At 51.2% G+C, this 22660-nt stretch overlaps 1 protein-coding gene across 10 annotated transcripts in view; it reads left to right on the plus strand.

Moving 5' to 3' along the window:
• The window catches only part of ACSS2 (acyl-CoA synthetase short chain family member 2), a 64792-nt gene extending 42770 nt beyond the window's left edge, over window positions 1–22022 (plus strand). For 3 of the 10 annotated variants that reach the window (XM_005295422.5, XM_042854965.2, XM_008168144.4), the window contains 12 exons: window positions 1602–1640; window positions 7448–7585; window positions 7945–8115; window positions 9731–9864; window positions 11146–11278; window positions 11938–11994; window positions 12483–12563; window positions 14039–14147; window positions 14377–14445; window positions 18052–18228; window positions 19649–19723; window positions 20056–22022. In XM_005295422.5, the coding sequence (XP_005295479.1) occupies window positions 1602–1640; window positions 7448–7585; window positions 7945–8115; window positions 9731–9864; window positions 11146–11278; window positions 11938–11994; window positions 12483–12563; window positions 14039–14147; window positions 14377–14445; window positions 18052–18228; window positions 19649–19723; window positions 20056–20183 (1311 nt within the window). In that variant the 3' untranslated portion in view covers window positions 20184–22022. The remainder of the gene's footprint in view (window positions 1–1601; window positions 1641–7447; window positions 7586–7944; window positions 8116–9730; window positions 9865–11145; window positions 11279–11937; window positions 11995–12482; window positions 12564–14038; window positions 14148–14376; window positions 14446–18051; window positions 18229–19648; window positions 19724–20055) is intronic. The other 7 variants (XM_005295423.5, XM_065565685.1, XM_042854966.2 and 4 more) reach the window with 6 other exon arrangements.
• The last annotated feature ends 638 nt before the right edge of the window (window positions 22023–22660 follow it).

A 22660-nucleotide genomic window follows, 5' to 3' on the forward strand; every position in this document is an offset into this window, starting at 1 on the left:
GCACAGACCCAACACTTATGCCCTATGGGATTTCAGTCTGTTTTTAGCACGTTTCCTGAGTGCAGTCTTGTCTGCTCCCTCTGCGCTGGGAGAACTTGGTGAAGTATGGCCTTGCTGGGCCTGAGGGCTTGCTGCGATTCTCCAGCACAGCTGAAGGTGCCTAAGAGGCTTGGGGCCAGATGCCTGGAGAACACTTCAGGCAGGGGTGGAAGCCAGTGAAGTGCAGGAGACTGAAAAAGGAGGGAGATGGTCTGACCATGGTGTCCAAGTACTTGAGGGGGCATGCAATCATGCTGTGTACATGCACACTTCAAGAGACGTGCTGCCCATCTCTGCCTCCTCTCGCTGGAAGGAGACCACAGCCTAGTTGTGGAGGTGGAATCCCTCCTTGCCAGTTACCCAAGATTGCGAAAGCTCAGGTTAGTGCCCTGAAGCTGCTCCTTCTGCCCCGTTTGCAAGGTGGTATCATAGGTTAATGTCATATCACTCTATGATAGACATCCAACAGTCCCAAGTGTGACTGGAATGGGTTGGGAGAGCTGCTATTCTGACATGTTGTCATGGTAATTGACCACTGTGGAAATAGTGGTAATACATGGCAGGTTTGAGGTTTGCTGAATGGTGTGCTTGCTCCCCCAAGTGTGGAACGCAATATCTCATGCTCCTGAACGCTCCTTGGATATGTTTTCAAAGTAATAGTCCATATGCACCCTTCAAAAAATGTGTGCACAGCAGATGGGGTATTTGCATGCATGGATGTGCAGGCTCCAGGTTGCATAGGCGTGCTGGTGATCTGTGATGGTAGCACTGTTTTGTAGGGGGCAGCGTATCCCCCTCTTTTTCCTGACAATCTGGCTGTATATGTTGGTCTTTGCTGCAACTTTGGCCTGTTAGCCGTGCTGGGTAGCTCCAAATACAGGGAAAATAGTGGGCACACTTCATTTTAAACCAATAGATTAACTGCAGCCTAGTGATTCTGCTTCCGTTCATCTGATCTGTAGGCTGTAGTCTGTCTTTTCTCTTGGGGTGGTGGCGCCTGCCTTCACACTGGGCACATATTGTCTGGGCCCTGCCTGTCAGGGTGTGTGTGTAACCTAGGGCTGAGTTACTATTTGTCAAGACCCAGAAGGGTGATAGATGCTGTGGGGTGCTGTTCATTACTTAATGCCTCCTCCTGGTATATCCATTTAAGCGCTCTCTGAAATGCTGATATTTAGTCCTTGGTCCATACCTGTCCCCTTCCACCTGCACTTGCTGCTCCTGCGCTAAACACACCATGTGAGGGTTAAATAGCTGCGTAACTGGTCTGTGTGTTTACTCCCAATGGACTGTGTGCATGCTCGGAGGTGGTGGCCTGCACAGTGTTTAGCAGAAGAGGCGAATCTCTAGGGAGTAGAACTGAAGTGGAAATGAAGGGCAGGCATTCATTCAGAGAGTCCCTCCTGGCTGAGCCTCCGTCACCATGAAAATAGGAATCTATTGCCTGCTGAGCCATCCTGACGCTAGCCCGGAAAACTCCCTGCGTGCACAGAAGTGGAAGAAGGCCCAATGTGGATCCTCCACTTCTCAACTCACACACCCTCTTTGTGGATTTTTAACAGGAAAAAGAGACTGAGAGCTCAAAGAGATTCCATCCCAAGGTATTTACATCTAGCAGCAGCTTCCTCCTCTCAGCGCCTCTCCCCTTTGCTTCCCTCTCAGTGCTCCACCTCTCTAACAGCTCTCTCTCTCTCTCTGTCTGCACGGCCATGTGTATCTTCCTAATCGGGTTACCAGCAGTTGCATGTTAGTGGTAGACTCACTGACCCCCTTGGCCTTAGTCACCCGGGGTTCTGCAGACCACTCCCCTGGGATGGGATGGGATGGGGATGCTAACCTTGTTGTGTTAACATTTTAGAAATCTTCTGTAGTTGCACGAATGTGCAGAGGCGTAGATGGAGAAATAAATATCAGAGACTCTCGTAATGTGGATCAGGGTTTCTTTGATGGTAATATCCTTGCCTGTTTTTTTTCCCTTCGTAAACGGCTAGTGCAGAAGTCCTGATGGTGTGGAGAGAGCAGCACAATACACAGCAGGCTCACGGCAGATGTACGAGCCATGTGTCCAGTATTAGGATGGCATTTAATCTGTTTACCTTTAAAAACGGGTCTTAAAATTAGCCTCTTTTTGTAGTGAAGTTGGCACTAATTGAAGTTAACTTTCCAACTGCTGTTCTGTGTAAGGAGAGCTCTGCTACTAATCCTCACTAAACCCGTTAGTGATGTTCCTTTTCAAATGTCATGTTTTTTCTAACTGCACAGACATTGACACGGGTAAGTAAGAGGCGGTTTTGTGCAGCAGGGAGCCTGCAGCTTTAATGCCTGCCTTCCGTGAAAAAGGAGCTTGCGTGTGGGGCTCCATCTGGATGAAGGGGGCTCTTCAGAAAGCATTCTGCATCGTAAAAGAGGTGGCTAGGCAGTGCAGCTGTCCATGGCACAGTGTCGTGCGTGAGACCTTGTTAAGCAGTAGGCTCGTCTGAACAAGCTGGAGCTCGCCCAACCCAGCCCTCACACCAGCTCCTTGGAATAAAGTCTCTTATCAGTTTATAATAGTGTGTACACTTTGGTGATAAGGTGTTTGCCTTGTGTTACCACCCGTATTAACACAGCAGGGAAATGGGCCTATCTTGCTGTTCACCACTTCTCTCATATACTGGCTGGCCCCTATCAGTGTGTTGACATGGGTAACAGAGGAAGGGGCAAAGGGTGGCTCCAGGAGAACTGCAGCAGGATATCCTGTTCCTGCTGGCAAGGTGCTGCTACTCTGGGCGTGGACTACTGCATGCCTACTGTTCCATTAACGGAGGGTTTGCCCAGTCTTAGGCTGGGGTGCTTGAGGGAGCCTGAGGGAATTAGGTGCTCAGGTCAATGGGAGTTTGGTGCTGACCTCCCTTAGGCCCTTATGAAAATCCCACCTTTTCGTTTTGAAGATCATCACTGTCGCCCTCTGTTCTCTTGTATCTCGCTAATTCCTGCCGTAGCATTGGGAATGAGCAGAGAGCCTGTCCCAAGCTGCAGGACAGAAGCCAAGAGAATTGTATTAGCTAATTTCTAGAGTACATACGAGCAGAGGGTACTCTCGACTTAGTCTGAAGAACAAACAGGAGTTGGCTCAACGATAATTACTGCTTGACCCACGAGTAATACTGAGCACGATCTAATTGAATGCAACGTCCTCAGGGGAGGAATTCTACCAAAAACTAGCACAGTGACATCAACTATAGAGAAGGGATATCGAAAAATAGAGGAAGCGGCTAAAAAAGGCTCTGAAGTCAAAAAGGAGGAAATGTTCTGAAATCTCTCCACTCTACTTTGCAGGATGGTTTTGTAAACCGCCCTGATGGAGCCACGCAGGGTCTGTATCACCCTGTGGGAGCAGACTGGCCAGGATAGCACAGTGTGGGTAACTAGCAAGGTTCTCCAATAGAAAGGAGTGTGAGCCATGGCATGTCAGAGGGAAGCTGGAGGGCTAGGAGGGCTCTGGAGGAACGGATAGCCGAAGGGATATACACACAAACAAGAAGGAATTCTCTATGTATATTGCAGAAGCAGGAAGCATGGGGAGAGCTGGCGGGTTTGCTGAACTACTAGGGAGTAAAAGCAGCAGTTCAGAAAAGCTAAATGACTATTTGCATGGATATCGTTACCTGAATGTCAGTGCAGAGGTGTCGGGGAGAGAGCTTCGCCAGACCTACTCTTTAGGTTAATAGGAGCCACTGTCAGACTGAGGGGTCAGAGGTGTTGAAGTACATTAGTTACTAAATTGCAACGTCACCAGGCCTGGATGATACATCCGGGAGTTCTAAAGGAACTCACGATGTGGCTTACCCACTAGCAGTAATACGCAGTCACTTATTAAAATGAGCTCATTTTCTCGAGAGTAGCAAATGTACCTTGCTTTCAGAAAGGCACTGTGGGTGACTCAGGAAATCAGTTGCGTGAACATTGCTTCAGCATCAAGGAAATCGGTCTAAGCAATCATTAAAGTTAGTTATAACAATGCCTAGATTAACATAATAGGGACAAACAAAGTCATGCATCTAATCTACTAGAACATAAGAACAGCCATATTGGGTCAGACCAATGGTCCATTTAGCCCAGTATCCTGTCTTCTGCCAGTGGCTGGGGCCAGGTGTTTCAGAGGGAACAAAGAGAACACGGCAATCATCAAGTGATCCATCCCCTGTCATCCAGTCTTGGCTTCTGGCAGTTAGAAGCTTAGAATTACTCAGAGCATGAGGTTGCATCTCTGACCACCTTGGCCAATAGCCATTGATGAACCTATCCTCCATGCACTTATCTAGTTCTTTTTTACCACAATTGTAATTTTGGCCTTCACAACGTTCTCTGGTAACTAGTTCCATAGGTTGACGGTGTGTTGTGTGAAGAAGTACTTCCATTTGTTTATTTGTTTTGTTTTTAAACCTGATGCCTATTAATTTCATCAGGTGACCCCAGGTTCTTGTGTTATGTGAAAGGGGTAAATGAAATTTCTTTATTTGCTTTCTCCACCCCATTTGTGATTCGACAGACTTTTATCATATGCCTCCTTAGTTGTCTCAGCCCCCAGAACAGAACTCTGAACATGTCAGCAAAATGGTAGGAAAAGGAGAACCCATTGATACTTATTTGGGCTTCAAAAATGCCTTTGACAAGACTTTCACAAGAGGGCTACTAAGGAAACCAAGTAGTCATGGGCTGAGAGGCAAACTACTGTTATGGATCAGAAACTGGCTGACACAGGAAACAGAGTAGGAATAAATGGGGAGTTTTTAATATTGATAGAAGTTAATAGTGGGTTGCCATGAAGTTCCGTTCTACAAGGGACAGTAATATGGCAAAACTTTCAGATTGTAGTCTTCACTAACTTAAATAACGGTGTGTGAAGAACTTCCGAGGGACCTCTGATGATAAAGCTAGGAGTGTGGGCAGAGCACATGATAGCATATTAATGCCACTGAGGATGAGTACAAGATACTGCGGGTTAAAATAATTTGAGTTTCTCCAACACATTGATGGATTCCAAAGACAGAAGCATTTCTGTGTACAGCTCCGTGAAAGCATCTGCTCAAAGGGGAGAGAAATCATAGGTCTTGGGAAATAAATTAATTGATTATTTAAATTGACCTGCTCTCACCCAGAATGCTGGTTTTGCTTCTGATCATCCTGTCTCAAAAAGGATATAGCAGATGGGATGGGGTGGGGGAGATGCAGAGGTGGGCGAGGAAAACTTAGTTCTATACTGGCATATAAAGAGAGTGTGAAAGATTAGGACTATTTAGAGAGGAAATGTGTAAGAAGGGATGTGATAGAGACAATATAGAGAAGGGAGATTGGGCAACAGGATCTCCCATTCTCATAATAGAGGAACAAGGAATCATTCAATGAATTTTATAGGCAACAAGTTTAACACTGAAAAAGAAGGAATATTCTTAGTTCATAATTACGTGTGGAACTCTCTGCCACAAGCTACCATGGAAGACACAGACGTAGCTGAATCCCAACAAAGGATTATGCCGTGTAGTTGTAGCCGTGTCAGTCCCAGGCTATTAGAGACACAAGGTGGATGAGGGAATATCTGTTATTGGTGCAATAAAAGATACTACCTTGCCCACCTGGTCTCTCTAACAAAGGATTCGTAGATGGTGAGTAATGAGGGTCTCTTCAGTTACGTTAGACAAGACCAAACCATAATGGATATAAAACCTCATGCTTCAGGCAAGTTAGACCTTAACTCCATTGTAGGAATTGCTATGAAACCCTATGTTCCTACAATGCTGAATCTGCTTCCTCCTCCCACCAGACAGCAGCCCAGCCTTCTTTGCCGTCCCTTGAAGAAGTCCTATCCCTTCCTCTGGAGAATTGCTGCTGCTGAGAACAGCTGAGAGTAGCCTGCTAGGGAAGGAAGTACTCTGAGCAGACCCGGGGAGTTTGGGCTGTACCTGACTGGAGAGAAAACTCTTGTGTTTAGTTTTGAACTTTGTTAGTAAATCAAACCCTAAGGAGGGCTGTTGTGATTGGACTGGAGAATCCTGTGTGGAGTTTATTTGGGCATCGAAGAAAGGAAACTTGTGCAGGGCTGCACTGAGGGCACTAGGGGGCAATCTCACATCTACAGTTTTGCTTTCATCCCAAGGCAGAATGGGAAAACCTTTGCAGGATGGACCAAGGGTTTCCCTCCCAGCTGTAGTCAGGAGACCAGAGCTGAGTGTGCAAGGTGAAATGGCTGCCGAAGGAGACCCCGGTGCAGCTCGGAGGCCCCATGTCCCAGCGGAGGGAGATAAGTGCATGTGGCACTGGAGCAGCTGTCCCTGGAATACTGCTTTCATTTGTGAGCAGCATGTTCCCAGAACTGTATTGACAAACTGGAGGGGGCTCAGAGCCCAGCTAGCCGTGATGGAGGGAGCTGGAGGGATTGACTCTTTAGGGATGGTGGAAAGATAAACTGTGTACAGCTAAACTAAGCGATGGTGATGAGTGAGACATAAGTTTCCATAAAGGCTGCAAGCCCCATCACTTGGGACATCTTAAAACTAGACTGAACAAAGTGCCAAAGAGTGTTGTGTTGAGAACAGCCTGGCGAGGCTCTTGGGAGGTGGGCAAGTCTTTGCCAGGTCGGATTCTATGGCTTGATGGGCAGTGGAAGAACAAAGGGACGTTATGCTTGGCTTTCTAGCTGGCTATTAACCCTGCCCCTTCTCCTGCGTACTGGCCAGCTCTGTGCAGGGCAGTGCAATGCCGCCTCTCCAGTAAGATAGGAGAGCTTGTCAGGTTTGTCCGTGCATAGCTGGGAAGGGATGGCGTTCCTTAGAGGGAAGATATTCAGTTACATGAACAGTAGCTGTCAGGTTAATGGCCACTAGCTCTCCCAGCTTGGCACTGATGGCCAGGAAAGGCTTGAGCCACATTGCTGCTGTCTCCCACTTGAGGCCTGTGTCCTCCACAGCAGACTAGACCCAAATTCTGCAGCACGGCCCCCTGGTTCTTTGACCAGTTGAGCGTCTGTGCAGCTTCCAATAAAGTAAAACCTGGAGGCTTGATGAATACCCATTGGCATAGCATCCCTTGGGCTAGGTATTTTAATACTAACTGCACTGCCAAGTTCTTGTGGTGGGTGGGGGTGCGTCTGTAGTTTCAGGTTGTTTGCAGACTTGAGCCGACGTTTGCTGCACCTGTTACGCTCGGGTCATGTTTTAAAGGTTTTCTTGGTAGCCCTGTGGGTGGGAAACATCCCTGGTTTTAATGGAGGCTGTGGTTCTGAAGCATGATTTTGCAGGCAGGGGTGTGCTCAAGGGCATGGAACATGCAGCACTGTTCCGAGCTAATTAGCCTTCTGCTACAGCATGTTCCGCTTGCCCAGTCTAGCTGCCTTTGGAGATCATCCCCTCCATCTTTCGCTTTTCTTCAGACTCCATGGAATTCCCATGTTGACCTTTGGTGGCATGAGCTTATGAAGAATGCCAGCAAGGAGTGTGAGCCTGAGTGGTGCGATGCTGAAGATGAGCTGTTCATTCTTTACACCAGTGGATCAACTGGGAAACCCAAGGTATCTTTCACAATGGCTAATTCATACTGCTTCCCTGGCCAGAAACGATGTCTGTAACAGGAACTAGTCCATAGGTCTCAGAGATACCAGTAATAGGGGCTTACCCCTGGGGGAAGTTAGAGATGAACCATGCTCATACTTCAGTTATGGAGCATTCTATGAAGTACTTAGTCTACGGTTCTGGTTTTTTTGCTGCACTTTGCGAGAACTCTGAGCTGGAGAGGTGGTAGCTTTGGGATGGAGCTGTGCTTTTCCAGTTCAGACACTGAAGTCCTGCTCCTGGTGCTGGTCAGCTTGGGAGGGCTGGGGGTGGCTTTGCCTTTGAAGCGTTCCCTGCTGATCATGTGTTCTTGTTGCAGGGCGTCGTGCATACAGTGGGTGGATATATGATTTTTACAGCTGCTACCTTTAAGTATGTGTTTGATCACCATCCTGAGGACATTTACTGGTGCACGGCTGACATCGGATGGATAACTGGCCACTCCTACCTCACTTATGGACCTCTGGCAAATGGGGCAACCAGTGTATTGGTAAGTTCTGTGAGGGCTGGGAGCCTTTCCTGGAAGGTAGAGACCAGCCTGATGCTGAGCAGCCTCCCTTGGTATCTGTCTGTTTCTGTAATGAGCACAAGCCCCTGCCCTTGTGACCCGCTCTTCTCTCTACCTCATTTGAAAAGCAGCCTGGGAGTCAGCACGCGTGCTGTGCGGTAACCAGCGCCGGGGAGGCTGCAATAGCAGAGTGCTGCCCCGTGAGGAGGGCGAGGCACCCGGCACGCAGGCCTCACAGAGTGGAGTTGGAGGGCTCAGCAGAGGAAGCCAGTGCCTGTTGCTCTCGCTGCTTTGTGATAAGGCAGGAAGGGCTTGGTTTGTGAGATTCTTGTGTAAGAAAACAAGTGGTTTTTGTTTGCCCTTAGAAACTAGGGCCTTGTCTGCCCTGGGGGATGCTGCGGGGATGGGAGAGCGAATGAATCAGGGTGTTGGGACAGCGTGAAAGCAGAGCTGCTGTTGGGAGGGGTTTTGTCTTGCCGCTGTGATGCTTTGCTAGCACATTTATCTCCAGTGCCTGAAGGACACTTGAGAGAGAGGTTGGCAGATCCCCAACCCCCCCCTCAGGAACCCCAGCAAAACCAGGGCAGGGACTTGTCAGACCCCAGACTCCTCAGGGGAAAAAGGAGGAGGAAGAAATTTTTTTCTTCCTTTCTGGGGCGATGCCGAGCAGTGTGGCAGTGTCTGCAGGCCATGTGTTACGCCTTCCGGGCCCAGTGCAGTTCTGGAACACGGAAGTTTGCTGCTGTCCTTGTTCCCATAGCCTGTATTAGCTGCGTTCACTGGGATGGTAGGGCTGGCTTTCCCTGTCACGTCGACATGAGCCCCCAGCACATCCGCCTGTCTGGGGGGCGAGCTGCAGGACCCACATCCGGGAGGCGCTGTGCTGTGGCTGTTGTGAGAAGGGGCCACGTTGGCAGTCCTCTTGCTGGAGCCAGTCCACACATGGCCTTCACCCCACTTGCCTGGGAGATGTGTCCCTACTTGGCGCTGATAAGTCATGGAGCCCAGAAGCAGCAGGGGGTGGAGCAGAGGGTGCTGTGCCTGCTGGGTGGGAAGCCCTGCCAGCCCTTGTGAGTGTGCAGGGGGAGCTCTCCCTGGAGTGGGGAAAAGTGGGGCGGGGGTTGGGACTGGGGGGAGCAGGGGAGGCATGAAGAGCCAGTCGCCCTTAATCTCCAACCTAAAGGCCATACACCAGCAGTCTCTGGGCCCTCGCCTCTGCAGAGCTGCTGAACCTTGGGAGCCATTGGAGCACTGGCTGGTGGGGGGGCCGGGGTAGCTTAGATCCCTGCCTCTGGCCTGCTCTTGTTCCTTCACGCCCCCAAGCGCGGCTGTGCTCAGCTCAGGAGAGGCTCCCAGCCCGGAGCTTGGAGGAGACCTGGTCCCTGCCTCTCTCAGTGGCACAGAGGGTCTGCTCTGTTCAGGCAGCCCTAGGCCTAATGCCTGGTCTGCCTGGAGCGAGGTCGGCTCCCAGCATCCCCTGGGCCCCACTGTGCTCAGTCTCAGCTGCCTGGGCTCCAGGGCAGAGTGCCAGGCTCTCCCCGGGGCCCGTCACAAAGGCTGGGCAGTGGCTGTGCTGACCGTGGTGTCTCACGCTCAGTTTGAAGGTCTGCCCATCTATCCAGACGTCAGCCGCATGTGGAGCATCATTGACAAGTACCAGGTGACCAAGTTCTACACTGCGCCCACAGCCATCCGACTGCTCATGAAGTACGGCGATGAGCCTGTCAAAAAGTAAGCACAGCTCCCCAGCCGGGTGGGACCCCGATAGCTCTGTGGGCACAAGGCAGTAGGACCCCGGAGCACAGGACTGGCTTGGGACTAGTTGCCTGTGAGCTCCCGCCCCTCCCTGAGCAGATGGGTTGTGGATCCCCAACAGCAGCTGTCTGGAGCATTTTCTTTAGATGAAGGTTTCTAACCATTGGAGGAGTGACGTTCTCGAACAGCCTGCCAAGGGGAGCCATGGGGGCAAACACCTAACTTGTTTCAAGACTGAGCTTGATAAGTATATGGAGGGGATGCTCTGATGAGACTGCCTGTGATGGCATGTAGCCGATCTGCGACTGCAAGCAGCAAATCTCCCCAATGGCCGGTGATGGGACACTAGATGGGGAGGGCTCTGAGTTACTGCAGAGAATTCTTTCCCAGGTGTCTGGCTACTGGGTCTATCTGATCGCCATATTTGGGGTTGTGAAGGACTTTTCACCAGGTCAGATTGGCAGAGATCCTGGTGGTTTTTCGCCTTCCTCTGCAGCATGGGGCCTGGGTCACTTGCAGGTTTAAACTAATGTAAATGGTGGGTACTCTGTAACTTGAAGTCTTTAAACCATGATTTGAGGACGTCAGTAACTCAGCCAGAGGTTAGGGGTCTGTTACAGGAGTGGGTGGGTGAGGTTCTGTGGCCTGCAATGTGCAGGAGGTCAGACTAGGTGATCATGTCTGGCTCTAAAGCCTGAGTCAATGAGTCTATGCTGTGTCTGGCCTTCACACATGGGGGAACTTTCCCGTTACGATGCTTGTAAGTGGGTACCAGGAATCTGGAGGTTGCGTTTCTGAGCCCTGTGCAGTGGGTTATGGTGAGCTGCTTTATCCCATGTCACTTCTCAGCGCTGCTCCTGGTTGGTCTTAGGCAGAGTCTGAAACACCCACCGCATGTTCTGATGTCAGAGTTCTGGGCTACGGCCAGATTGCATGGCAGAACAACTCCCACCAGCCTTGGAGCGGAACTGCAGGGGTGTGTGCTGGGCACAGAGAGCTCCTGCATTGGGGGTGTTCCATCTCCACCACCAGCCTAATGTTCCCAGACACTGTGGAGGGACCGAGAAGGGTGATGGGAACAGTCCTGGAGGAGCTTCTTGAAAACCCAAACTGGATGGTCAGCGAGGTCCCCTATGCCGAAGTTGGCTGTCTGGGTTGGGCAAGCTCACAAACAGGGCTATGAGCCAGTCTCCCTGTGGCCTGGTCCAGGCTAGAGAGCGCGTGCGCATGTGTGAAACCTGCCGCTTCTCACTGCAGGTACAGCAGGAAATCCTTGAAAGTACTGGGGACGGTTGGGGAGCCCATCAACCCCGAAGCCTGGCTGTGGTACTATCGGGTGGTTGGAGAAGAGAGGTGTCCCATCGTGGATACCTTCTGGCAGACAGAGACTGTGAGTTCCTCCCTGCCAGCTCTCCTCAGACCCCCCTCCAGACCTCTGGGAGAGAGAAGGAAGCCCTGGGAGTTCTGTAACCGCTACGGGTGCCAGGCGCTGCCCCCCTTCGGTCCCTGTGAGGTGCCAGGCTGCTCTGTGGGCTTGCTGCAGTGTTGTGTCCACACAGTAGGGTCTAACCTTCCCGGGAGCTCAGGGAGCGTCACAGCCACACATGCTCCCATGGAGGCTAGGGGTGAGTGGGGAGCTTCTTTCTGTTACCCCCTGCCCGGTGTATCTCTGATTACAAGGCAGTACGGGGCCTGCCTCTCAGACTGGGCACTGCCAGGGGCTGGCTGGGGTAGGAGACCGAGCTCTCATGCCTCCTGCTCCTATTGTGTCCAACTGGCTGCTGCTGTCACTGCTCTCCAGGCTTCCCACCTGCCTCTCCTCAGCCCATACGTCACTGTGCCCCCGCACTCCTCCCTCTGTTTCTTGTCTCCTGCCAAGCTGCCCCCGTGCATTACTCCCTGCCACACATCCTGCCTGTGCACCAGTCCCTCCTCCCGCCATGCCACGAGCTGCTGGCCAGCATCTGAGCACATTCCAGGGCCGGGCAGTGTCCGTGTGTGAAGGGTCGGGCAGTGTGAATGACTGATCTCCGTTGCTTCCTCCCACAGGGTGGCCATGTGCTGACGCCGCTCCCCGCTGCCACACCCATGAAGCCGGGCTCCGCGGTGAGTAGAAACCATTCGAGCTCCCTGTGGCTGGCGTGCTCTGTTCTGTGCTCTCCTGCTGCTGGGATTTTTCCGGGGCAGTGACTCAGGGGTGGGGCCTGGGCTCAGTGACACCTGTAAGGCCCCATTTGCGCCGACAGGGCCCTCCGTGAGCATAACTACCTGGTTTGCTACGTTGCCCAGCACAGGCGTGATACTGAACTCCCTAGATAATATGTGGGGGGAACTCTCCCTCCCCAAAGCCTGGGCAGCATGAGCACTGGCTGGAAGGGGTTGAGCCAGGCCTGAGCAGGGGTGAATTCCCTGGGGATGTATGGCCATTATGGAGCCTAGTGAGAGACGTGCTGCTCCATCTGCATGGTTACTGGCAGACACTCAGGGACTGAATCCCTCCCCAAAGCCAGGCTCACTCTGCGCTTCCTTTGTCTGTTTTAAGGAATTTTAATTTGTGCGGTTCAACTTTCTCTTTCCATGAACATCTCCTGCAGACGTTTCCGTTCTTTGGTGTCGTCCCTGCTATCCTGGATGAATCCGGGGAGGAGCTGGAGGGAGAAGCAGAAGGCTACCTGGTAAAGAACAGCTGATCCTGGGCTCAGACCAAGCCCTGTCACAGTTACACCAGGGCCGCGGGGAAGCTGGGGCTCACCGAGTGACTGGCTGGTTCCCACTGGGGAGCAGGAGTCACATGCATGTTGGTTCTAAGCCAGGAGCCTGAACTGGTGTGAGCTTATCCCCTCACAAGCATATCTAGTTACACCTTTCACATCTGTGCTGCAAGACGCTCTTGTGCCATTAGAAATGACGTTGGACTCTAACCGCCAGTGTAGGAGCCCTGTAGATTGTCATCAGAGCTATTGTATAATTGATGAAAGTGTTGCGGAGAGGGGGTTAAAGGCTATTTAGCGAGATCCTCCCCTCTTTAGGAAGTTTGCGGTAGAGTGCACCATCAGGAGCAAGGGGACCTGGGGCTTTCCCAGCTGTCAGCTCTCTGCAGCATGAGCCGATGCTTGGGGTGAAGTCAGTGATTGCAACTGTTTGGGAATCCGGGATGTTGATAGGGCGGCGTCCTACCTCTCTAATATTGGCTGCCCCGTGGGAGATCTTACTTATGTCTGTCACAATGGGGGAGCAGCTCTTCCCTGTACGATTAACTCTTTTACCGAGGGTCATGGTGGATTCTCCATCACTGACAATTTTAACTCAAGGTAGGCTGTTTTTCTAACAGGTATGGCTTGGGAGTTATTGGGGGGCCCGTGTTCTAGAACAGGGGTTCTCAACCTTTTTCTTTCTGAGGCCCCCCCCAACATGCCACGGCCCACGTGTGCCACAACAACTGTTTTTCTGCATATAAAAGCTAGGGCCAGAAGTAGGGCAATTGCATGAGGCCCCACGCCACAGGGGGCCCTGTGAAGCTAAGTTGCTCAGGCTTCAACTTGAGCCCCAGGCGGCAGGCCCCGGGCTTGAGCACCATGCAGCGGGGCTTTGGCTTTCTACCCTGGGCCACAGCAAGTCTAATGCTGGCCCTGCTTGGTGGACCCCCTGAAACCTGCTCACAGCCCCCCAAGGGGCCCTGGATCTCTGGTTGAGAACCACTGTTCTAGAAGTCGGACTAGACGATCACAGTCGTCCCTTCTGGACTTGGAATCTACAGTTTCTCTGCAAGGGGCAAAACACACTTCATACCCTGTAATTAATGGCTATACAATTGTGGGGATGTGAAGGTAGAAGCAGCATATTGCCCTTTGTGTGTTGGGCGCTGAGAGACTTTGGTTAATACACTGTAGCATCCTGCTCTCGGCAGCTGTGATCAGAGATCGGACACAGGGTAGTATGGGGCTGAGCTAGTGAATAGGCCCAGGAGTAATGCAGGAGACAGACATGGCTATCTGCTGGCTAGACTCCTCTGTCTTTCTCTGGCTGTGTAAGTAAGAGCCCATTAGAGACCATGATCTACAACTTAGGCCAAGAACTCGTGCTGCTGTAAGGCTGTGTACCGGAGGGGCTCCATGATTCTAATGCCACATCTCAATATCCTCTCCCACAGGTATTTAAGCAGCCCTGGCCTGGAATAATGCGCACAGTGTACAGGAACCACCAGCGATTTGAGACCACCTACTTCAAGAAGTTCCCAGGGTACTACGTGACAGGAGATGGTAAGACTTCAGGCAGCAGCCTTGTCCAAGGGAGTGGCAGCTTGTGTGGCCTCCTCAGTGTCCCTGCTTTCTGAGCGGGAGGGTTGTGGCCCGTTCCGCTAGCTGGGGATTAGCAGCTCATGGCATGGGAGAGCCCCTGGGATCTCACTGCATTCCATTCCCTGACTCCTTTGTCAGATGCATTGAGTTCTGCCGCTGTGTCCTCATGCTGGTGACTGGTTCTTTGTAGGCTGCAAGAGAGATAAGGACGGCTATTACTGGATCACGGGGCGCATCGATGATATGCTGAACGTCTCTGGTGAGAACAAACCTTTTGGCTGTGGTGGAGAGAGGAGGCACGTATTTTAAAGGTGCAGGTTAAAAATTCCAGCTAACCTTTACAAAGCAGTGGGAGAGGGAATCCCCCCTCGCTCCCAGCCCCCGGTAGCAAATTCTGCCTTGCCCAGCATGAGGCACTCCCACACCAGTGGCTGTTTGCACAGCCTCTGGCCACAACTGGATAGTCTCAGCTGAAGCTACTGAGAAGGGAAGCACACAGCCAGTAAACTGTCTGTAGCCAGCCATGCATGGGGCTTACTCAAGCACTAGCTGTTGCAGCCTGGCCCATTGTCCCTCTATGCTGTCACCAGCCTGTGAGTGGAGCCACTTGCTGGGCCCCACGTTTCCAAACCAGCTGAGTCTGTCTAGAGACTAGTCACAGTTTCAAGCTCTTGGACCCTACAGCGCACTCTTGTCTGAGGACCTGGGACACCTTCATCCAACCACCCAGATCCGGAATCTAGTGGAAGAAACATCCCAAGCTCCCCTGTCGCTTACATGTGCTCCCCTAGAGTGCCATCTAGGCTGTGAGCACGCTGGGCTTCTACTTTAACTCTTTCATGGACAATGCAGCATAAAAGCAAGGACCAGAGGCTTAGCAAAGGAATTTCTTACCCGCAGTGACTTTACTCTTAAGTAGCTCGAGAGCCAAAAATAACGAAAGTCCTGAAACACCCCCTCCACAGTCTGATCTCGCACTCAGGGTGAGGTTTGTCAGAATTTCCAGCTACGTCATGTCCTGTCTGCTCTCTCTCTCCTACTGGACCTTCATACATGTGGCAGCGGTTGGCTCCCCACTCAGAGCATCACCTCTGCTCTTAGAGTTCCTGTCCCTTTTGCAGGTGCTCCACTGGGACGCTCCAGCCCCCTCCCCCAGGCATACTCGCCCCATCCTGCAAGTCCCTGTGCAGAAGATCCATTGCTGCATGGGGAGGGGCTGGTAATTGAGACAGTTGGAGTTAGTGGCCCTCAATTGCCGCCATCTCAGCGATATTCCCTCCAGGAGGCGTCACGCGCCTTTCCTAAATGGGGTGCTGGCTGCAATACAGGACAGTAATAAGCAGGGTCAGACGTGTGTTCAGCCCATGATACAAACCGGAGTCGTAACTTGAGAGACTGTCATGCCTGCCGGGTGTCTGGAGGCGTCACTTCCAGGAGCACTTCCACTGAACCCAGTGGGACTGGCCTCGTGGCAGGGCCTTGCCTGCCTGCCTGCCTTTGGAGGAGTGTGAGTACTGCACCAGCAGGGAATGCTCTACGAGCTCGGTGAGGCGAATTACCATGGTTACTGCTCCCTGCTAGTGGATTAAAGGCACCATGTAAATAACATTGTTAATCTGACTTGTAGACATTTGGGGAAGGGGGAAGCTCCTGGTGAAATTAGCCCCTGTTCCCGGAGCCAGGGCAGGCTGTCCCCAGCTGTTCTCTGGTGCTTTATCTTGTCTCCAGGCATGGCGCCCCCATACTGCCAGGGAGACGATTCCACGGGGCTGGTGATCATGCAGTCTGAAAGGTCCAGCCAATGTCTCTAATTCCTTCCATCCCATTGCTCCTCATTCAGTGTATCAGGCTGAATAACCCCTCCCTTGCTGGCATGCCAAGCCCTCGGATCCTGGTTGCTGGTTCTCTCTCTCTCTCACTCCTCTATCATTTGGTAGAGCTAGAGACATTCTTCTAAACCTTTCTGAAACACAATCCCACCGCCCCCAGCTCCCTCAGTTTTTTCCCTCATCTCTCATAAGGCAGTTCCCAGTGCTGGTTATCGTACTCCGGGTAAGGTCTAAGCAGACCGAGGTGCGTTACTGCTCCATGACATAGCGGGTTGTTACATAGAATCATAGAGTCCATGGCCAGAAGGGCCCATTGTGATCATCCAGTCTGGTCTCCTGCGTAACACAGGCCAGAGACCTGCCCCACAATAATGCCTAGAGCAGAGCTTTTAGAAAAACAGCCCATCTTGATCTGGAAATTGCCAGTGATGGAGAGTCCACCAGGGCCCTTGGTAAGTTGTTCCATTGGTTAATTCCCCTCCCCGTTAAACACTTATGCCTGAATGGGTCTAGCTTCAGCTCCCAGTCATTGGATCCTGTTAGACCTTCCTCTGCTAGACTGAAGAGCCCGTTATTAAATATTGGTTCCCCATGTAAGTACTTGTAGACTGTGATCAAGTCACCCTTTAACCTTCTTTGTTAAGCTAAATCGGTTGAGCTCTTTGAGTCGATCACTATAAAGCAGGTTTTCTAACCCTTTACTCATTCTCATCGCTCCTCTCTGAACCATCTCCAATTTATCATCATCCTTCTTGAATTGTGGACACCAGAACTGGACACAGGATTCCAGCAGCAGTTTGCACCAGTGCCAAATACAGGAGGCAAAATAACCTCTCTACTCCTGCTCGAGTTTCCCCTGTTTGTGCATCCCAGGATCGCATTAGCCCTTTTGGCCACAGCGTCACACTGGAAGCTCATGTTCAGCTGATTATCCACCACAGCCTGCAAATCTTTTTCAGAGTCACTGCTTCCCAGAATAGATCCCCCATCCTGTAAGTGTGGCCCAAGTTCTTTGCATCTAGATGAATGCATTTACATGAAGCCGTATTTAAACTCACGTTTGCTGGCACCCAGTTTACCAAGCAATCCAGATTACTCTGAATCAGTGACTTGTCCTCTTCATTATTAACCCCTCCTCCAGTTTGTGTGTCATCTGTGAACTTTTTCAGTGACAATTTTGTTTTCTTCCAGGTCGTTGATAGACATGTTAAATAGCGTAGGGCCCAGAACAAATCTTAGCAGGATCCCACTAGAAACCCACCCTTTCAATAATGATTACAATGACATTTTCAGACCTATCTGTTAGCCAGCTTTTAATCCATTTAACGTGTGCCAGGTTTATTTTAAATCTTTATAGTTTTTCAATCAAAATGTCGTGCAGTACCAAGTCAGATGCCTTACAGAAGTCTAAGTCTATTATGTCAACACTATTATTTTTATCACACAACTTGTCATCTCATTTTTAAAAAAAGATGTCAGGGTGCTTTGATAGGATCTATCCGTTAGATAGTAACTGACAGAAGTGGCCTGTTGGTTACCTGCTCCCTCTGCTTTTGGCTGGGGTATGGTAGGAACGCAGCTTTTCTAGTACCATGGGCGTTAGTGTGATACAGTGACAGTTCTGTGACAGCCTATAATTAATGGGTAGCTCTGCTCGGTGTGTCATTAAATGCCAGTGGGATAGCTAGGTGTTATCAGCACCCAGTGGTTGGTGGCAGCTTGCCCAGCCATGGAAGGGCCTGCTCAGAGACACGTGTTCTGGACAGAATGTAGCTTCCTGGGCTTCTCCCTTTGTTCACACAAAGTTCCTGCTGTTTGTCAAGTATCCAGGGATGGGGCACATGGCACAAGGTCTCCCCAGAACGAGCTGGGGGCTGCCCTAAGGCTCTGAGCAGAATCTCCCAAGAGTCCGTTGTAGTGCATGCAAACAGACCACCTAACCGGAGCTTAGGGGCCCTGTTCGCTCCCAGGACCCTCCTGGAGCAAGGGAGCCAGACACTGCTGGACTCAGCAGAGCGCTGCCTCTTTCTTTCCAGGCCACCTGCTGAGCACCGCGGAGGTGGAGTCTGCCCTGGTGGAGCACTCCTCCGTTTCTGAGGCTGCGGTGGTGAGTCACCCCCACCCAGTGAAAGGCGAGTGCCTCTACTGCTTTGTGACCTTGAGGGATGGCCAAAAATTCACCACAGCCCTGATGGACGAGCTGAGAAAACAAGGTAACGGCGGCAAAGCTGTTGGTGTTTTTCGTGTAGAGTGTGTTGTGGTAGGTGCCCCTGTCGCCAGAGAAGAGGGAAGGGCTCTGCTGGACGTGGCGAAGGCTCTGCAGGGGCTGACGTGCCTGCTGGGGAGTTAAGCAGCGTGGCCACGCCGAAGGAAGGTGCTTCTCGCCTAGAGAACACCAGTGCCCTGCCAGGGCTATGGCCAGCTCCCATCTGAGCCCCTTGTGCCCCTGCAGCTTGGGTAGCAAAGCAACATCAAGGAAAAGGGTCGAGTCCCAGGGCTAGCAGAGGCTAAAATTAGATCTCCGCCCAATGTTGTGGCTGCTCATATGACACCCCCTGGCTCCTGCTCTCCAGGACAGCCTCTGCCTCTCCAGCCCCGGGCATGGGGGCCGTTGTGCTGGCACGCGTCCAGACCCCTCGTTCCCCAGCTCCGTTCACTGAGTGTGCGTTGGAGGCAGGCGTGGGTGCTGCTGCATGCGTGGTTCCTGTAGTTGTGATCTGTGCTGGTGCATGGACCGTATGGGTTGCTGTGCTTGCTGCTGCGTTTTAACTGAAACCATAATGTTTTGGTCAATGTCTGTGGACTTGGTTTTCCTAGAAAGGGAGGGAATGTCAGTCCAGGTCTCACGTCCGCCTCAGGGCGTCCCTTCCAAAGCCCATCCATGCTGCTAGCGGATGGGCGTGAAGACAGTGATAGTGACAGTGATGGGCGTGCAGAGGCCCCATGGGAGCCTCTTTGCATTCCTCTCCTGGCTCGTCATTTGCTGCTGTAAACCCACATACGTGGCACCAAGCGGGATGGGAGACTGGAAAAGCTGGTGTAAGCTGGTGGTGAATCCAGCGCGCCGTCCCAGAGCAGTTATAGATGGGTGTGGTGTGATGCGTGTGGGAGTCCAGCTAAACTGACACAACCTCCATTGACATCCGAGATGACTGTGGTGCGTGAACAAAGCAGTAAACAAAATGCATCCAGGTTGCCTGTTGCCCCAGGGGAACCCTGAGGGGGGTCAGTCATTGCTATGTGGAAATGGGCACAAACCCTGGGGAAAGCTGTCTTAATTTCAAGTCCTTAAGTGCTCCCTAGAAGCAATGGAGAGAGACTAGAAATGGTCAAACATCTCTCCTGCAGCTGGAGCATGTGTGTTTTGTGGAGAGCTGCATGCACTCTCCTCCCCTCCAGCCCCGGGTCTCCAGGTGCAGAATCCTGAGCAGTGCGATTGTGCTGCCTGGCCCCATTCTGCCAACACCCACACCTTTGCCAACAGCAGAGATACCGGAGTATCGCAGTGCAGCCCTGGTGGGCTCATTTGTCCCACTTGCTGCTCACTTGGGTTCCAGCTCTCGCTGAGTCACTTTGCCCTAAAAAGTGCTCTGGGAAATCTTAATAATTATACTGAAAATCTCTGTTTTGTAGTCAGAGAAAAAATTGGACCGATAGCAACCCCTGATTACATCCAGCATGCTCCTGGTCTGCCCAAGACCCGCTCAGGTAAGGAGTCCTGGTTCACTCTTCTCAGATACACCGTTTGGGAAGCAAGCAGCAGAGCTCCTGGTGTCTGCAGGCCGGGCAGCCCCGGAGGAAGGGAGTCACCGGAGTGCTCCCAGTGGGGATCAGCAGTCTAGGATAATTATGAAAGATTTTGGTGGGGTCCAGCTGTCCTGAGAATGGTCTTGGATTGCCCAGGTCTCTGCATGTCTAGACTTGAAGAAAGCTATGACCCAATATGGCTTATTCAGGGGGAGCCTCCTGAAAACCAACTCTGAGTCTTGGTTTGACTCCCTGGACATACAAGCGAATCACCACAGCTCTTTGTTTGACAGGTAAAATTATGAGGCGCGTATTAAGGAAGATTGCAAAGAACGACCGAGATCTGGGAGATACCTCGACTGTGGCAGATCCAGCAGTTATAAACCACCTGTTCAGCAACAGGTGTGAGACTGTGCTGTAGCAGAGCAGCATGCCGTCCTTCAGACTAGAGACGCCGAAGCACCGAGTCCTAGTAGAGCGGGGCCGTCCGGAGGAGTATTGTATTCACTGGGGGAGAGAAGCCATTACCTGTCAAGTTGAATGTGAAATGCCATCAATGAGGAGAAGATGGGCTCTCGAGCTGGTCCTCTCGCTGTGTTGTATCTAGCTGTCTGTGCCTCTGGAGAGGATGTATATGATGTTGTTGATTGATACTGCGTATCTGAAATTCCAGCCTCGGTCACTCATTGCAGAATGACTTACATCGTTTTCTTTTCCATCATTTTATTCATGTTTTTTAAATTGACTTTGTGTAATGGGCGGGGCCTGGCATCGTGCCCAGAGTGGGGATTGGTGGTTTGATGGCAAATGGTGTTTTGCTCCCAAACAGTAGTTATGTGCCTTGGGCCCCAACAGATTCCTGGCAACAATCTCTCTAAGTTAATGCAGAACGACTGGAATTGCTCTTAATAAACCAGAGTGTAGTGGGATTCGTCTGTCACTATCCACATTGCAAATAAGCTGCTGCTTCTGTATCCGTCTGTTGGAGGCTGAGGGGAGTTTTAGAAAAAGGATCTGCAACTCTGTAGCTGTGCAAGCTATTTTTAATTTTCTTTCCACCAAATCTGTTTAGTCTGAGCTATATGTTAGCTGAGATCTCTGGGGCTCAGCAAGGGAGTAGACTGTGGCTGGGGGCTTTGGGGATTAGTGACGTTTTATATAACTCTTTTGGTACCAATATTTTGTTATGTTAACTGCTTGGCACCGGGAGTTGGATTGTCCCAGCACTGGGTCCTCCATGAGCAGTGGATGTACTAGGGAACCACAATCAGGAAGGGCTGAGTTCAGTGCCGGGACGTGCCATACTGGCTGTGCTCCATAGTGTGCAATTGCTGTCCAATTGCTGGTTCCAACAGATCACGTCGGTGCCAGTTAATCTCAGTAGGATAGCTCATCCAGTTGCCTTTGAGGGGGGAGTGGGTGCTACACATATCAAAGGAAAGGTTGAGAACTATGCAGAGGTGTCTTCCCTGTTGCCAGGCGAACAGGACCCGTCTCCAGAGGTGCCCCGTCTCACAGTACGTGGAAAGGGGCAGGCAGGGCCTTACTATTCCAACAAGGTGCTTCCTCATCCGAAAAACTAAGTGAAAAGTGTTTAAATCAAGTCTATGCTTTAAATCAGACGTGCTGCTTCATGGTGGGAAAACCCTTGCACGGACTCAGGACCGACAGCCTGAACATACCTGAAAATGAAGGTTACGGATGGTGACAGGGTTTCTGCTATGAGTCAGTTTCCATGCTGCTTAACTCCGGCCTTGCCTTGGGGCTGCTCTGCGGAGACACTGCCTTTGTGATGTGTTCGTGTTAGAAATGGCTTCCAGGCTCATTTGATAATTTACACGTTAACATACAGAGAAAGTAGGTTTTCAAATTTGCAACCCTGGCTGTCTTGTGGCTGCCCAAAAAAATGCTGTAACTGTCCATACAACTATTTGGCACTTGAATTGGCCAAAACAAACTCAAAGCTCTGTCCCAAAAGCCAAATCCTAATGGATAACGTTAGACTTGTCTCATTGCTAACTGTCGCTCATTTCTGCTGTTCTTATGCTACATGTACATGTCTGTGATCTGTAACCTCTGTGTATACGTCTGACCTGTGTACCCAGTAGCAATGGGACTGGGCCATTAACCTGCTACATTCTGTTCATAGGAATAGCTTCAAAACCATATTGTCCTCTTTTATCTTGGTCTGTAATTTCGGTTGGAAAACAGCTAGACTCCTGTTCTAGTTGGAATAAAACTCAAAGAAATAAAAATGAAACCCACTCTGGAGCGCTCACTATTTGCGGGTGACGGTCTGGGGGTGGTTGGTAGTAAATGAAGATCTTAGTTGCAGTGCCCTCATGGACTTGGGCTGGCACTTACCACTTCAGATCTGCACCATCACTCACCTGATGCAGAAGGCACCTGGCATTTTGGGGCAGGAGTTTAAATTCTGCAGTCACACTGAGACCTGCACCCAGTAAATCTGAGTGTGCAGTAGATTCAGCTCCGTGTCCTCCTGTTTCTGTGTGACCAGTGTATACTGGCAGGAGGTTTGCAGGCAGGCAGTGACTGGACTTTTTGTCATTGTCCATAAACCATGTTTAGCTGAAAGTGCAGGTTATGGAGATCAAAGCCCAAGATGGGGCCTTGCTGCAGCACATGAGATCACTGATGGGAGAGCTACAGATTTCACATACACGGGGGGGGGGGGCGGGGGGCACTCCAGCTCCCTGCATGGCAGCTTGGAAACGTTTGTCCTCGCTTCACATCTCACTGGATTTCACAGCCCCTCAGCCCTCCACTCGCCCTGGAGATGCTGTTTTGCTCAGGATTGCAGTGAATTGCCAAGCACTTAACTAGGGGTCTCCCTCAAGAATGGCTTCTCCTTGCTGGATGTGCTCATCTCACAGAAGG

The sequence above is a fragment of the Chrysemys picta genome, chromosome 13, assembly GCF_011386835.1.
Source record: "Chrysemys picta bellii isolate R12L10 chromosome 13, ASM1138683v2, whole genome shotgun sequence".
In the NCBI taxonomy this organism is placed as follows: Eukaryota; Metazoa; Chordata; order Testudines; family Emydidae; genus Chrysemys; species Chrysemys picta.